The sequence below is a fragment of the Triturus cristatus genome, chromosome 12 (assembly GCF_964204655.1).
Source record: "Triturus cristatus chromosome 12, aTriCri1.1, whole genome shotgun sequence".
Classification (NCBI taxonomy): domain Eukaryota; kingdom Metazoa; phylum Chordata; class Amphibia; order Caudata; family Salamandridae; genus Triturus; species Triturus cristatus.
Window position 1 is genome coordinate 111,615,699 of NC_140595.1, and position 17,901 is coordinate 111,633,599.

General features: G+C 44.7%; 1 protein-coding gene across 2 annotated transcripts in view; it reads right to left on the bottom strand.

Moving 5' to 3' along the window:
- Positions 1-17,901, bottom strand: part of CREB3L4 (cAMP responsive element binding protein 3 like 4) — a 55,557-nt gene that overhangs the window by 17,569 nt on the left and 20,087 nt on the right. For both annotated transcript variants that reach the window (XR_014971919.1, XM_085636871.1), the window contains exons 4-5: positions 14,411-14,550; positions 13,617-13,703 (exon numbers count right to left, since the gene is read on the bottom strand). Coding sequence is in view for 1 of the 2 variants with exons in the window: in XM_085636871.1 (XP_085492997.1) it covers positions 13,617-13,703; positions 14,411-14,550 (227 nt within the window). In the remaining variant the exon portion in view is untranslated. The remainder of the gene's footprint in view (positions 1-13,616; positions 13,704-14,410; positions 14,551-17,901) is intronic.

Sequence of the window (17,901 nt, forward strand, 5' to 3'; positions counted from 1 at the left end):
TTTTTGCTAATTTTTTCTGTATTTATCCCTTTTTTTTCTTTTTTCTGTATAAATGAAGCTGCAATGGGTATTTTTCCACATTTATTTAACAGATAAATGTATACTCGCATGTGAATGTCCAAAAGGATTCAGCGGTGTACAGTGCAATAGTGTTATCGGAAAACACTTGCATTGTAGAATAGCATAAATATCTGTAGATCTGCACTTAATTAAACTTAATTAGGAAATAGATTGTCTTTTTTTTTTATCTCCCCTACCCCTCAGTCTGTACACCAAATGATCTGGCACTCATGATTGACAGTAGAAAAAATATCCCAAAAGGACTATTTTCCTGTATTTAAAAATAAATACAGACAGGAAAATAGTTTTCTGTCTGTATTTATCAGTAAAAACGGAAAATTGGGAGCCCTAATTATAATCATCAAGATTCTGGCGGCGAGCTCCTTTATAAACAGAGTACGTTTAGGCGGACCACAGATTTTTGTGCGATACTGCTATTATCAATCAGGGCCTGCACTCGACTGCCCAAGCCCTCAAGTGAACAATTTCTCCTTTCCCTTTGTAACATATTTGCTCTGTCGAAGATTTATAAGTCAAACTAATGGCACCTATCTAATAAGTCCCTTTTAAATCCATTACCAGTCTCCTGGAAACTTCTGTCATATTTTATATTCAACATTGAAGCAGAGCCCATGAAATAACTCTGCCGACAGCATATCTTCCACCTAACGACATATCCTTAGGGATGCAGGCCACACGCCGCTAAAAGTAAAGTAGTGCACCTGGTTTACCCTCAACAATCTCCATGTATAGTGATTCAGGATTGGGTTTGAATGCGGTTAAAACATCCTGTGTGTGTGTGTACATTAAGGGAAAGTGTTGCACCTCATTTCTTTCATATTTAACCCGTGGCTTAAAACTCCTCTAAGCTGGTCTCAGACAGAAAGACGGTATGGTGCTGGGGAGCTGAATGGAGATGGTTTTTTTTTAAAGCAAATTGTACTAGTCTGCCTAGTTCTGAAGCTCACAGATCACGACCTAGGATGGTACTCTATAGGCAGAATATGTAGGACCATGCATAGTGTTAGCAGCCCACGCTCCTTGAGAGAGGTGTGCTTCTGAGCCCTACATGCTTACAAGGCGCAAAAGAGCATTTCTAATAAGGAAGTACATTGCTTGAGCAATGGCATCAATCAGACACCGATAAGACAACATGATGTTTTTGGGAAAAGATAGCCTTTTCTTGAACTGAGAAATTTTGGGGCCTAGTGGAATGATTTAGCAAATCTAGTGTATCGAGCAGATGAGGAAGATGGACAGCGGTTTGCATACTTAGTGCCGTGCAAGGTAAACCCACTAGGATTTAGCACAATAATAATAATAATATTATAATAATAATAATAATACAGCATTTTGTAGAGCGCGAACAGCTACCTCACAAGGAGGTGTCCCGGCGCTGAAGACCGCTGGGGAACCCGTCCTGGCTTTCCCTGTGAGATGGTCCCTTTCTGGGTATCTCCAAGGTGAAACCAGGCATCCCCGGCGTCTGTGGGGGGCCGTTGTAGAGATGAGGCAAGCTTAATGCCCAGAGTTGCCGAGTGTGTTCCTGGTTAGAGTAGGTACCGAGGCGAGAATTATCGAGTCCGTTTTTGACCCTGGTCCACGACCCTGCTGCATCGGGAATTGAACCCTGGTCCTTGGGCGAATCTCTGCTTACGGGTCTGCCGCCTCTAACCAGTGAGCCACACCTCTCCACAATGGTGCACCCAAAGCATCACGCATTGCCCAGCCATCTCGCTCCAAAGATTTTATTCAACGTGGATCTGCTACTTTACAAAACGGGGGAGGGGCAAGACTATTACTCTTTTTGTACCTTGCCGATTGCTTGACCTCTGCACATACATGTTTGATTTAGTTTACTTTCAAACTTGTTTGTTGAATAAATGTGTTAAAACCAGTTCAGTATTATGTTCTCTTTGAGTGTGTCCCTTTCCCTACCAACTATTAATAAATTAAAAAGATGGTTGTGGGCATTCATTTTAAGATGGCATCATCCCATGCCAAGAAGTGCTTAAATCCTCAGCTGAACAGCAAACTGACATGTTTTAAGAATGCTCCTTTGACTGTGCTGCATAAAGACCAAGTCTTGGATCCTGCCCTAGCAGAATTGAGGGCTTTAAACTTTTATCCGCATCCAGTTCTAATACTTTAGACGTTCAAAGAAAATGTGCAGCTTTGAAACATTATAGCAAATGGTAACAAAAGAAAAGATCTCTCCAATCAAGCAATTATATAGAAGATAGAAACGGAAGTGAATGGCATGTTGAGGAGGACAAGTGCAAATGCCTGAAAAAAACATCCAGCAAGAACTAGATCATTAATTGGATACTAAACTTTGTATGATTACTGACAAAGCCCAAAACTTGACACATCTCTAACTCCAAATCTAGCAGGCGCATAATATTGTTGTAGAGTTAATTGAAGACATTAATGTACGATACATGGGAATAAAAAACCATGGAGCTCGAAAGCCACAATTGCTTTGTGTGGTTCTTTCCAACAAATTCCTGATACGCGACCAGTAGCGTATGTCCTACAGCAAGCTCAGGTAAAGATGATGCCTGAAACAGTAACATCCGAAAAGAAAACCTAGCACACAAACTGTTTGCGACACAAGCCTTGGTAAAGAAAAAATACATTTCTTCACATTTTTATTAGGAGCTTCAATCGAAGCTTAGGTATATTACACCCATTTACAAGTAAATATAAAATAACCCACAATGGTAAACTGTTATTCACCCAACTCTAGTGGTTTCAAGTAAACATCTGGACAAGATCCCCATCCAAGAGTGATTGGGTCACCTGAAACAGCAGCCAACAATGAAGCCAGCAACAAGCCAATATTCTCCATCCTCAATCACACACATTTGTTATCAACACCGTTTTACATCTTTATCTATACTTCTAAAATCAATCTACTGGTTTAAATATGATCTTTCCTATTTCCCTCATTTTCCAAAGTGAAATGTCTAACACTAAATTGACTGGGCAAAGCGCTAACCCACCTATTACCCTGTTCGAGCTTCATACGGCCCTCATAGCACATTCTGTACTTAATCATGATGACTGTCTTTTATATCCAAGTTATACCTGTACGTGTTATCAACCTGTTTCACCTCACAGATGCAACCTTACCACTGCTGTGAAGCAACAATAGGAGAAAGATTCTATTTAGTATTTTCTTCTGCCACTCTTCACCCAACCTCTGGGTTTCCTACACATTTGGCAAGCTTTAGGGGTGAAACCTAAGGATTAACAACAACCAATGTCTCTAAAGGGCAAGTCTTGGAATTGGAAGAGGATAAATCATCCAATCAAAATATGCAACATCCTAACCCACAGTGAGAAACTGAAAGCCAATAAGCCATTCATCCTACAAAATTCACATTAGTGTCATAGTCGGCCAAACACCATGTTAAGTGGGTTGGACTTGGACACTTGATCTGCAGACAGAAAGACAATGCTGCAGGCCAATTCCAGCTGCACTAAACATCATGGAGGAAACATTATACTTTAATATTTACAACCCGAAGCATGGAGGCCCTGAACTACAGGAAGCCACTGAAGGAACTCATTGGCACTTCAAGTCAATCCTAGGTGGGGACAAAAAAGTACTTGGATGCTTTATCAATTAAATGCTATAGTTTGTTACTACCTCAATAAGAAATAAAAAAAACATTCTACAGCCAGCAACATTAAAACACAGCTTTTACTTAGTTGACCCAGAGAGTAACATTAAAGAATTGATCATCTTTTTGTCTGCGAAGATCTACTGAATAGCCACATGTCCCGCTCCAAGATCTCAGTCAAGCAATTGCAAATTAAATTCCTCCCACTGTTCAGAGTGGACCTGAAGTTTCTTCAGTTCTTCCTCGGTAGACTAAAAATTGAGAAACACATAAGGGCTAGAGTCCCTCTAAGCCCTGGACTTCTGAAACAGACTAGGGCCTGCATCCTGGTGTTTATTTTATTTATTTATAAAGTTTTGTATAGTGTGAACAAGACCCAGGCGGGTATCAGAGCGCTTCACAATTTGGATGGGTAGGAAATAACAGTTGTAAAGAACCAACGTTACTTCGAAATGCAAACACGAGCAGGTTCCAAGAGGGTATCCGAGTACATCAAATTAAGAGTAAGACATATACCGTACTGGGAGAAAAATATACATCACTTAAAAGTGCATACCAGGCGAGGCTGGGATTAAAAGGTGAAAACCAACTAATAAACAATCCGGAGACAGTGAGTGAGGAGTGGAGTCATTGCCAATTAAGGCAAGAACGTGTTCATTAGGATTGTTTCTACTTCCTTTTTGAAAGAAGCCGTGGAAGAGATCCGGCGGACTTCCGGTAGAAAAGAGTTCCAGATCTTCAGGGCACAGCCTGAGAAAGCTCTGTGACTCATTCTCTTTTTGTGGAAAATCTGTGGTTTCTGAACATGCACTTCCTGACGGTCTACCCCGTCCATATAATTCAAGCTTTTGAGACAAATAAAATGGGGTCTTAAGATAGAGGGCTTCGAGGAGGAGCCAAGATGGCGACCGGGACGGCAGCGTAGATTCCCGGCTCCGTGAACCTCCGCATCCCGCACGGATATCCTGCATGAGATCCTTATTCTGCGCTACGAGATCGTGTTCGTAAACGAAAGTGGCAACCGATCGTGTGACTCCGAGGTCTCTGACTGCCGTACAACCGGAGAAATCAGCGGTTGAACTTTGCGGCCCGTGCGGTCCCGAAGCCGGGACCTCGAGTGGACGCCTTGGCCGGGTGGCAGTTGAACAACAGCGGCCTGTGGTGACTGGGTGGAGTCGGTCCACCGAAGCGGAGCTCCCCTCGGCCTGCATTTTGCTGCGGCCGCTCCCCCCTGCTGAGCGTTGCGGACTGAGGACATGCCCGGGTGTGCAATTCTCGGATTCTGTGGCGTTTGCCCCTGCCTTTGACGGTGAGCTGCCCGGACGCCGTCCCTGGCTCGCCCTGATCCTTGCGGGCTGCTCCCGGCTTTTCGCGGGAGCTGGTCCGTGGCGGAGACGACTGTTGCCCGTGACCGCGCAACGGCTGAATCTGTGCCTGCCCCAGGATCCCTGTCTTCAGCGACGTGGACCTTGAGGCGTTGTTCCCGGGGTCCTGGCCCCAATACGAGTCGGGCCTTCCCAGCGGCCATTTTGTCACGATGCTGCCTACCATCCTATCCGCTGGGACGCAGCGAGACTGGGGGTGTGTGACTTTCGGGAGTGTGGCGGAGCGATCGGAGGGAGCTGCTCTGGGGTACTGCGACCTCCTGGAGGCCCTTGGTGCCCTTCATTACTCCTTGGCTCATGGCGCCGGGGTCCTGGGGGGGAAGCTAGATGGTGTGGTAACAGCGTTGGGACAGTGGCGGCATGCTGGTCCGCAGGTACACAGTGGCTTTCCACACTGCACACAAGAGGAAGATGTTGCGGCCCCCCCCGCGATTAGTGTACAGCCGGACACTCCGGACAATATGCTACCGTGTGGTCGGCTAACTGTGGACTTGATCTGTTCCGGAGGTATTGGACCTGAGCGGAAGATGGTGGCCTTGTCCCGTGCGCGGTCTCCGGCGGCCCAGGGACAATTCCAGCAACGTGTGTCTCATTTGGCTGATTCAGCCTGTCTGGACCTTGTGTGCAGTGCAGATCCTGGGGCGGCACTGGAAAAGACGCCCCTCCATGAAGCGGTCTGTGCGGATGCTCAGAGACTTCCACCCCACCTGTGTGCGGCGCTTCCCGACTGTTTTTGGACACTCCTGTACCTTGGGACATCGGACATGGTGCTGGGTCGAGGGGCAGGCATGGGCAGAATCGCAAAAAGCGGTCAAGGCTGAGGCCGATCCTTCGGGGGTGGTCACCTAGTAGACAGGCGGACTCATGGTTGCGCGCTCTCGTGATTATTCGCATAGTTGGTGTATAATGCTCCCCATTCCCCCCCCCCTTTTTTTGATATGGTCGACTTGGTGATGCTAATTGTTTGCTGGGGGGAGACTTCACCGTGCGGGAGGGAGAAGCCGGGGGTATGTTTTTAAGGCCCTCCTCCAGTTTATTATATTCTTTCCGCCCCCCCGTCTGGGGGGGCTCTTTCTCACTCTCTTTTTTCCCTGTCTCTTCTATATTTCGGGTCTAGTTCCAGGGCGACAGGCACACTGCTGGGGGGTGGGGCCATACTCATTCGCAGAGGTGCAGGGTGGGGGGATGGGGGAGGGGACTCTTTAGTCTTTATCTCTTTTTCCATGGCCTCCTCTTTCTTCTCTGTTTCTTTTTGCTTTCTTTTTCTGGGATCAGTGCGATACACCACCCTGATTGTGAATCGTTTGCTCTTCATGTGTGCCACAGTTTCCGGGGGGTTCGCTGGGCTTTAGGTATGGGGACCTGTAGGCGCAACTATCTTTGATATTTCTCCCCATCCGTACTTTCCCGCGCCTGCGCCATTGATTCAATGTATTGCTGCTTATTGTTTACGTCTCTTATCCTTGCCCCTTCTCGTTGTTGGGAAATTGTTTGGCACCTGATCCTACTGTTTCGTCTTATCATAAAATGAAAAACCCTTTCTCTCCTGGTGTCCTACCTGCGCGGCTCATTGGCCGGACTATATTGGATTGAAGACTTTGCTCTCCGAGGTGCCGCCTGTGTTGACATTTGCTTGTATTATCCTGGTTATTTAGCGGCCGGCCCCGGGGGGTTGTAGGCCCATACGTGTTAATGATTGAAACATCAATAAAGGTTTTTCAAAAACAAAAAACAAAAAAGATAGAGGGCTTCGTGAGTCAAGCAGGCAATCTTTAGCTGAATTCTTGCTTCGTAAGGCAGCCAATTTAGAGATTTTAGGACTGGGGATATGTGAGTATTTCTTTTTGTACCAGTAATCAATCTGGCTGCGGCATTCAAAGAGGCTCTTAGTGGGGCCAAGGTATATTTAGGAAGACCACAGAGCGTCGCACTCCCGTAGTCTAGCCTAGGCAGTGTGAGCGCTTGAACCGCCTGCTTGAAGTCATCTTGTGGAAGGAATGGTTTGAGATTCCTGAGTATACTCATCTGGGGTTTAGCGCTCTTGCTTATATTGCTAATGTGATCCTGCATATTCAAGTGCATGTCCAGTGTGATTCCAAAGGATTTAGAAGATTCAATAATGTGGGGGGAGCAGTTGAATGCTGTGAGGTGATTCAACCAGATGCCAATCTTGGCCATGGGATTAGCAAGCGAGATGAGAAGGAATTCCGTTTTGGAGGTGTTGAGCAAAAGGTGACTTTCAGTTAACCAATTTTGAGTATTTGTCAGGGTAGCGTTGAGTGAAGTGAGGTCATCAGGGGAGTTGATTTTCAGATAAAGTTGAGTGTCATCTGCATACATGTGAAAAAGAATGTTCGCAGAATTTAGTGCATTTGCTAACGGTTCCAAGAATAAATTGAAGAGGACGGGTGGTAAGGCAGACCCTTGTGGAACCCCCATGGATACTGCAGTGGGCTGGGATAGGGAATGATTCACCTTGACTCTTTGAGATCTGTTGTGGAGGAAGGACGCAAACCATTGCAATACCGGTCCTGAGAGGCCCATCCTGTGTTCTAGAATGGATAAGAGGTTGTCGTGATTGACATGTCAAACACGGAGGAAAGTTCCAGGAGGATCAGGAGGCAAGATTCTTTTTGGTCTAGCATTTTTAAATGTCATCCAAGATGTGAGTCAGAGCATATTCCATACTGTGACCTCTCCAAAATCCAGACTGATGTTGGTCCAGAAGTTGGAAATTCTCTATGTGCACGCAAAGTTGCGATAGTACACATTTTTCTAGAAGTTTAGCCAGAGTGGGGATGTTGGAAATAGGACGGAAGTTATTAAGATCAGAAATGTCAGCATTAGGTTTTTTTAGGATGGGGAATACCTGACCAGCTTTTAGGCAGTCGGGGATCATGCCTTGTGACAGTGAAGCTTTGATAATCTTTGTCCAAAGGGGGATGATGGCGTCTCTGATTTCTTTGACGATGGGCGTCGTGGGTCGCTGAAGTGGTTAGATGGGTTGATCATAAGGTAAATGTTGTAAATGTCTCTTTTGCTGAATGGAGCAAAGGTATTCCAAGTGGCATTGTTCTTGGTGCTAAGTCTCAAGGGATCAAGGCTCTCATGGTTGACAAAGGGAGAAGCAAACCCATAGGATGGAAGAAGAGCCCTTTTAGAATCCAGGTCACTACTGATGATTTTTGTTTTCTCAATGAAGAAGGCAGCCAAATCGTCGCATGATGGAAGGCCGTCACCAGGGTCAGGGCGGTAGGGTGATTTGACCGATTGTTGTTTAACAATTTCAAAAAGTTTCTTGGGTCGGTTTTTGGCCTGATTAGGTTGGGTTCTGAAAAAATCAGCCTTAGCATTCTTGATTTTTTAATTTTAGGAACTCCTAACCGATCTAAGGTTAATTAAATGATCCGTGGAGGGTTTGGATCTCCAAAATCTTTCAGCTGCCCTTAAGTTGCGGCGATCCGAGTTTAGGTTGTCGGTGAACCAAGGTTGGGAGAATTTGCCTGAAGCATTTTTTGGCTGTAGCAGAGCTAGGGAGTCCAGGATATTAGAGATAGTGGAATTGTAGAAATCGACAAGTACATGAACGTCTATCGTATCAGCTTGGGAAGACAAGGCCTGCTTACGGCGGGTTGTTAGATCTTGGGTGTTGATGTTCCGGAGGTCCCTTTTCCATTGCTTCATTTTCTTAGGTTGAACTCTTCTCAAGGACACCTCCCTCTTGATAAAGAAGAAGATGCTGTAGTGGTCAGACCAATCACATGGGCTAATGAAATCCAATGCAATGGCGTTTCCTTTTGATATGATAAGGTTCAGAATTTCTCCCTTGTTAGGAGTTGGTCTGTCACAGAATTGAGTCAGCTCATGATCAGATAGGAAGGATTTTAAGCAGTTTACTGCTTGATCATTAGGGTTGGACCAGTGAAGGTTGAAATCTCCCAGGAAGATTTAGGACATCGATGTGTCATCATTGGATGAGATGATTTCCATTAAATGATCAATGAAGGAAAGATTATCTCCAGGGGGCGATATAAGGTGTGTAGTTTGCATACAGGGAGGTGGTTGCTTGAGATATTAATGCAAAGGTATTCACTGGAGGTTGAAGTGAGGGTATCCGATTAGGAAACCAATAGTGTATTCCGATGTATACAAGCTAGTACTCCCCCTGGTTTTGTAGATCTGTCCAGACGAATTATGTCATGGCTAGGAGGAACTAGGAGGTCAAGAATAGGGGTGGAAGAGCCATTTGGCCAGGTTTCTGTGAGGATCAAGATCATCGTGTAGAATGAGGTCAAAGATATCGGAGGCGTGTTTACTAGCTGATCTGCAATTGAGAAGAGCGCATTTCAATTGTACAGGTGCGTGAGGGGTAGGGGTCTGAATGATGTTCACTTTTTTGAGGTTGTCACTGTTTATAACTCTGAGGTTGTTTGCGGGTTCCCTATATGGGTTGGCGTGAATGGCTTGAATATGACCCAGCAGGGTCTTGTCGGTGTCTAGTGTGTGGGAATAGGAGAGCAGTAAATCATAGCTATCACTGGTCGCTAGATCGGTCTTCGTTCTTCTGGGGCGGGAGGGAGCATTTGGGAAGGGTAGGGTTTTCCGAGTAAGGTGAGAGGAGTGTGTGTCAAGGACAGGGACTGCGCCGGTAGGGACAATGTGCAGTTTCCCTAGGGAATTAATAAATCTGAGCAGTGGTAGATGCTCGGTTAGGATGGCTTTCAGTTCATGAAGTTTGTCGTAGAGGAGGCGCAGGTGGTGAGAGATCTCATCCAGACGCGCAGCCAGATCTGAGTGCTGGTTATCGGATAGGAGTTGTCTGTTGAGTCCGGCGGAGAGGCGGGGCCTCGAGGGATAACTGGATGGTCAGAGGCGGCGGTGAACTGGTCTGGGGGAGCGATTGAGTCAGTGATGATTTGTGGAGATCCTGTTCGCGTGGAGAGGGGAGTCTGGGATGGAGGGAGGGAGGAGGGACAGGTGAGTGGCGGATAGGAGATGGGTGAGGGGAGGTTGATTGGGTGGATTCATTAGAGGGCAATCGCCTAGGCTCAGACAGAGTATTAGGTGAGATAATGCAAGGAAGTTCACAGGGTGAGGGAAAAGGCGGTGGGACGTGAGGGGCAACCCCAACTAAGGAATCATAGTGTAACCGTTTAAAAATCAGAGAAGTGTGTGACGCTGTCGGCCTGCTAGCCACCGGAAAAGATGATCGGGTGGGTTGTGAGGGTTCTAGGGAGTCAGGGGACTGAATGGAATCGCGATCGCTTGGGGGGTGAGTAGGGTTTTGTGAAATTGGAGTCATTCCGGACAAGGTGTGGCGGGTGAATGTGATGTCTTGTGTAATAGGATGGTTTGGGTGGGGGGGGAAGAGGTTACAGCTTTCCTGAGTGTAGGGAAGATATTATCCCTCTTAGCTAAATTGTCATTAGAGGCTTGAATTAGAATAATACCATTGTTGTAAAGGGTGATGGTCGCACTGAAGAAAGACGAGGGCAAAGCAGATAGTTTGAGACCATGTGGAGTTTTTCTAGTGACCGATCTACAAAGCATGAAGTGGAAGACGTTCCCACAACATGCACGTTTTCTGGAGTAGAGGATGAGGTCGTTAGATAGATTACCCTTGTTGGCAGAGAAGTAGACATCTGAGATTAATGTTTAGATAAAGAACTGAAGTTCAAGGACCAAGTGAATAAAATGACATCAGTCTCATTTCGCTCCTTAAGGCTTGAAAAAAGATCGAAAAATTATTGCCGCCTGAACTTCTGAGAACTGCTAACATTGCATTGGTACTTACAAAGATCGACTATAGCAATAGTCTCTAGCTTACTCTAGCAGCGGGTCACGCGAGGCTTCAGACTTTGCAAAATGCTGCTGCCTGTTTCCTTTTTAAAATTCCTAAACATGAATCGGCTAGAGGAGCCATCCGGAAACTACACTGGTTGCCAGTCAGACAACGATGTAGGTTGAAGGCTCTCTGTCTGGCCTATAAATCATTGCATGGACTGGGGCCAGCCCGCTTCAAGGAGAAACTCAAATGGCACATCCAAGTGAGCTCTGCCATGAACCTGACTGTCCCCTCATTTAGGAGGACCAACTGTGGTGGGAAGAGCTTTTTGAGGGCCACAGCTGTGCTCTGGAACAGCCTTCCACTGACATTAAAAGCTGCTCTCTCTTTACTTACTTTCAGAAAGGTCTTAAAGACCTGGCTTTTCCCAAAGGATTAGAAGGCATCTGGTCATCGGCTTGACACGCTTCTGACATCTGCTGTAGCTATCCTCGTTTTCTATAGCGCCAAGACACCCATGGGCATAAGTTGCGCTTTATAAATTATATTCATTCATTTATTAAACAGTAGGTTCATTCCTGGGTGGGAGCAAATCCTCTTGCTCCGAGGCAAAGTTACTGGCACCAGCGAAAAAGAAAACAATGAGGGCTCACTCTGAAGCTCCAAGAGCGTGCGGGAGTCTGAGCAGCAAATTCAGCAAGGCAGTAATTGAGGCTCAGGGCTGGAAAGGTGCTTTGTCTTTAAATAATGGCAAATTAGAGGCTTTGGGCTCGGAAAACTAGGAAACGTTAGCAGAGGGAGTGGCAAAGCTCACCTAAAGCTTTTAAATAATGGGTGCCGATTCAGAGGAAGAGGTTTGATGCCTTAACCTACTTCAAGGTCCCCCAGCGATGGTCCAACCCAAACACAAGTGGTAGGTTCGCTAGGAACATTACTTATAGCACAAACCTTTCCTCGTCCACTTCTTTACAGTGAATAGGTTTCATCACTGCATTGCGGGAGCTTTATATTTGGAGAATGAATAATCACTTTCCTGAATAACCAGGAAATGTCTGACCTTGCTTTCCCATTGGTTCTAGGTTGCATGCACCTGCACAGTCGCAGGTAAAAGAGTTGTGATTTGTACCCAAGCACAGCATACACCTATATCACTTCAAATCTCAACATTGCTTGAGTCCATGTCTAGGCATTAAGCAAGACAGAACCAAAAAATAGAAAAAACTATAAAACATTGTCAGACAAAAACCAGAAGGTTGTGTCACTGATCCTTATATACCCATCTATGATTTTGATATGTATACAAAAAGGAATGGAGGACATAGCTGGGCCTGTTAAGGGTCCAAAGAGTCTCTTCTGGGTGGCATGATAGGGGCGGCTCCTCCCCTAAGGCGGAGAAGCGTCCCCACACTGCTTTTCAGCAGTGCAAAAAGGAGAAGTAAGAGGTTATTAACATTTTCTTTTTCCGTGCTGAAACCTGCTTTGGGCCGGGGCTTGTCTGTCGTCACAGCCAGCAGGGGGTGGAGCGGTTGGGGCACTTAGGTGGGTGTGCATGATGGTTTGACCGGACGTCTAGGGCCATCCAAATTGTCATGCGCACTAAGCATGTTCTCCACCGGGCTGTAAAGCAAAGCCACGGTGGAGATCGTGCATAGGCTGGCAATCCCTGTCTGAGCGCCGAACCTGCTGCTATAATGGTGACAGCAGTGTTGTGATTAGCGGGGAGCCTGTATGCTCCCTGGAAGAGAAGCAAGGACAGACAATGGAGGAAGACAGCGGCCATGGAGCGGTAAATGTATTTTTAATTGTTAACAACCCCCCGCCAAACCCGTTCTGTATCAGTCGCTACTGTGGCATGACATGTGCAATGCTTCGCTCTCGAAATCATCGCTCTGACTGGTACCCAGATGGCACAATGTGGGTAATTTTAAGGTCCTGCCTGACACCTGGGAATATTTCTTAATATCTCAAAACAGCATGAAAAAATTTGATTTGAAAAAACACACCCAAAACTGAGTCAAGAGTTACAGATTTTTACTCCATATTTTGATAGCTATAACTTGGTAGTACATGACAATATAGTGAATAGTCGTTTCAAGGAGGTCTGGGCTATCTTTACGAGATTGATCAATTTTCCTCGGTTAAAGCCAGCCCACTTCATCTGTTTTTATTATGTTTTGCAGTTGAGTTGGAAAAAATTATTATAACCGCACAATGGTGATTTTAAACTTCTCTCAGACTCTACCTAGCTATTTCTAAGTAAGACAAAAACAAAATCAAAGAGCTAATTCACTCATTTCTTTAAAAACAAAAAGAAAAAAAAGAATTTCTTCCTTAATAAACAGTCTCAGCGATCACGCGCACAAGCTTCGTGCTAGAAAATGTTAACAGCGATATAGTTCTGCTTGAACATCTCACTGAATGGGTTTACTGTCTGTATGTTTAGTTTAAACCATGGTTCTTGCCAATACCCTAAAAAGACCTCCACTACTTTTTTAGCTGACCATAAAAATACAAACAAGAGGCCTGTTGATAGTAATGAAACTAGCACCCTTAATACTATAAAGTAACATAATGTGTGTTTGTTCTCTCTGAAGGGTGTCTGAACTCCTGCTGCGTGCCCTCTCCGTCCCCTGATTTTCCCTGTTCCAGTGCCTCTCTCTCCACCCCCTAAATTGCTCTGTATTCCCTGTCACTTTGATAACATTGTTGCTCATTCAACTCCTCCCTCCCACACCCTTATACATTTGCTGTCCATACCTTGGTAAGGGGTAAATTGTTGGGTAATGCAACTCCTTCTTGAGATAGCAATCTCTTCTCCTCATCTGTCAGCATGAGCTCTGGATACTGTCCATTACCAAAATAGAAAACAAAGCATTATTCAGCACTGAACAGCCTCTTCCCAGTAAAACCCCTCTGGGCTGCTCTCAAAGAGCCTGCCTTTGTCAGGGTATACGAGGTCTCGAACAATGAGCTGAACCAATAGCGAAGCCCTGCACCATATTTTTAAACTGGTTTTACTGGATTGTCTTGTTACATTCCCAAATACCACCCACACCTGAATTTTTCATTCATATACCAACATAGCCTTAGAGCCTGCTGTAGCGGGCTCTAACAGCCATTAAAGGCCCGCTCCAGCATTCGGATCGGGCCATGAACAGGGGAGCAGGCCTTTAATGGCCAGTAGAGCCCGCTACAGAAGGCTCTAAGGCTATTAAAACATTCTGGCCCTAGAGGGCAGAATGTTCTAATTTGTAAAACAAAGGCCTCACAGAGCCAGAGTGGGCTGGAAATCCCCTCGGGCTCCGTGAGGCCTTTGTTCACAGTAATAGCACATTAGAATGTTGATGCTCCGGGCTTCTAACGGCCATTAGAAGCCTGGAGCACTCTATTGTCTTCAATGGAGCCCTCGACATTCCAATGTTCTAATTGTAGTTTCGCTATAACGTACTAACTAGATACTATGTTGGGCAAATGCTGTTTCATATGTAAATGCTTTTGGAATCGAGGAATTCAAACACAAATCAGAAGTGGAAGGCTCAACAAGCACCTACCAGAGCTTCCATAGCCTGCAGCTCAGCAGCTGTCATTATCAGTGGCAACTGGACTGGCTTTGGCACAGAGGTGGCGGGGAGAGCTGGCAACTCATGGACCATGCGGGAGTCTGGGACCAGTATGGGGGTGTTCCAATCATCTGTAATTCAAGAGAGACAAGTGAGGCACCAGTAACACTGATAAAGTCGTCTTATCATGTTTTAGTTTTAGCCCTGGGGTGGCCTAATCTTTTCTCACTAGTGAAGTCAACGGAAATTATAATACTTTGCTGCAAAACACTTGTCTTCGCTTTCACACCTGTACATGGACTTGATGAATTAATCGATCCGGATAAATAAATATCACTTTATTAGTTACAAAACATACTGGAAATCATTAAGTCTGGAAGTTAATCCAATTAATACAGATCTTAAGTAAGAAAGAGTACGTTTGACTTCTCTACACTTCCAAACTATTTAGGGTATGGACTGCTACACTTGCATTAGAGCCACGGCTCGGTTTCTAATTTTTATGATTGACAGAACGTAATCCTGCAGAGACCCTCTAGACAATCAAAATTAAATTGGCGATTCATTCCAACACAGGTACTCGTTCAGTCAAAAGTGCCATTGCATCTCAAACCATGTAAAAGACCAAATGAAATGAAATTAAATGAAATGAAAAGAAATACCAGCATTTGTAAAGCGCACAGCTACCTCCGGGAGGTGTCCCGGTGCTGGGGGCCATCGGGAAGATTAAGCAAGCTATTGCCCAGAGTCACATGGTGCTGGGCTAACCTGTTGCCGGCACCAGGGATCGAACCGTGAACCCCCTGGTGCGGAGTCAGGCACCCTGGCTGCTGCACCACACCTCTTCCACGTAAAAACCATTGATTACGGTCAGAAATTTTAATGACAAAGATTCTGAACTTATGGTATGCAGGCTGCTTGCAAAGAGGTAAATAAAGCCACGAAGCAATCTCAAAGAGTATATGTGTATTCAGTGAAAACCACCTGAAGAAACTGGTGCCTATTTTTTATTTTGACAAACCAATTCAGACAAATTTTTCAGTTACAAAGGTTTTTGCTAGGCAGCCGTAATAAACTGGAAAATGGCTTTCATGCCAATTTGTTTTGGGTGGTTCCCATCCCCCATGCTACTTTTTATTTCTTTTCCTCAAAGGGGTGGTTCCATTCTTACCCCCCTCTTGTTTTTATGCTTATCCTTCTTATATTTATATCCACTTTTAATCCCCCAAAGTGGTCCTACCCAATTCGATGTTAGTGTTTCCGAAGTGCTTGGCGAATCAATCCTACTGTTGCCTTTATCTATCACGATTCAAGTGCCAAAATCAGCCCAGTTACTCTGGGTCATTGGGCCAACAAAGTGGAAACAAAAGTAGGACTATACGACTTGGGGGTTACTCTGTATGTCAATTAATTTTATATCAGAAGGAATAAAGGTATTAAAAATGTTTTGGTAAAAATGTTTATGTTGTGATATGTTTATTTATAAAGCGCACTATCACCAGTGAGGGTATTCTGCTACTGAGCAGGTGTGTGTGTGTGCACCTAGCCATTTCTATGGTAGGTTGGTTCATTGAAAAGCCAGGTCTTCAGCTTCTTGCAGAATTCAAGAAGAGAGTGGGAGGCTATGAGGTGGAGTGACAGGTCGTTCCACACTTTAAATGCGGTGTAAGAGAAATTCCGTCCCCCTGAGCTGGTTCTGTATATGCATGGGATGTGTGTGGGTAGGAGTCCTGCAAAGCAGAGGTGTCTGGGCGGTTGGTGGAAGGAGATGTGACTGCTCCGGTAGGTGGGGCCTGAGTAGTGTAGTGCCTTGAATGTGTGTGTAATGAGTTTGAATTTATGCGCATTTGTGTATCCTGGAGCCAGTATAGTTGAAGTGTGGTGTGATGCGAGGTCTATGTGGGAGTTTGAGGAGGAGTCTGGCTGCTGAGTCCTGGATGGTCTGTACTCTTCTACTGAGTTGCTTGGTGATCTCAGCGTAGAGGGTGTTCTCATAGTCCAACTTGCTGGTGACTAGAAAATGAGTGACAGTTTTTCTCGTGTTGCTTGGGGGCCATTTGAAGATCTTACCCAACATCTTAAGGGTGTGGAAGCAGGATGCAGTGACAGCGGTGGCTTACGCATTCATGTCCAGTTTATATACATGTAATCTACATTTAAACATTAGTGCATCAGTTTAAAAAGTCATAGTATTAAATTCTGTAAATATAATATAAACATGTTCAGGGCCCGAGTTTCCAACCAACATCATTATGGTGTCAGTGTTTTTGTAATTCTAGTAAATCTTTTTATTATGCTACATATAAAGAAATCCTTTAGTTTGCTTTTTTATATGTGGATTTTTGTCCTATTGTAATTTTGTTACAATGACATTTCAGGTAATAAGTTGGATGTCAAATTATGTCGACAAGAAAGCCAAAACATTGTACCCGATGACTGAGTCAAAATCCAGAATAATTATTGGTATTGTCCACAAAAGGTCTTTGATGACTAAAGCTGTCTGTAGGGGAGACTTACAAAGGCGCCCCTCCCTCTAGTAGCAGAGAATGAATTTAAAGATTACGCAAAGGAAAGATTAGTATGGAATAAGACTGCAACAACTAAACATGAACAGAGTGAAAATCGTAAACACAAAGTCCAAGTCTAGCCCATAATAGGGTAAAATATACTGGCTATTGACAACAACTAAAATGAATTCAGGGAAAGTGGTAAAAAGAAAGTGGAGCTCTTAAAGTCGGATTCAGTAGGAAATGGTGATGATGTCTACAAAAGACTACCGCAAAGCAATACCGTTGCCACCGATTCTATGATGTATGCTTTACGACATCCTTACTGGCTTAAAACCAGACGAGAAGATCTATTACTGGAACATATATTGATTGAGGCAGTGATCAGCAGAACGAGGAAGTACCGGCTACTTGAAAGCACCATAATCTTGGCATCTATTAGTACCACTGGCAAAGTCATGTTTATATTTGCATTGTGTTGGAGCGGGTGAAGCGGTACACCATTTTCAAATTGCAAATTTAGCCAGTTCCCCTCTATTTCAATCTATTTACGTAATGCAGATTGTTTTCATTGGCTGCTGATAGGAAAAAAGGTTTGTCATTCTTAACACACAATTTTGTTTATCGCTGGCCACAAATATTTATATATTTTGCGAGAAGAGGCCCCTAATTTGATATTTTGTTGGTGAGCTTGTGTTGACCTTTCCATTACAACAATTTCTGGTAAAGGTCAGATGACTATGTTTTCTTTCACCTTTCTATCTCGTCTGAGATGTCTGAACTCAACATCATTTTGTACGTTTCTGATCATCCGTCCAGTGTTTGGAGGGCAAAACTCATGGGATTTGCCCAAGAGCACACAGACTACAGAGGTGGAGCAGAGATTCTAAGTCTATAGCATGCTATTTCTAAAAGGAAAAATAAGGTAGCCATTTAACAAAGACAAACAGGGCAATGCCTGCCAGTGTCCCTCAA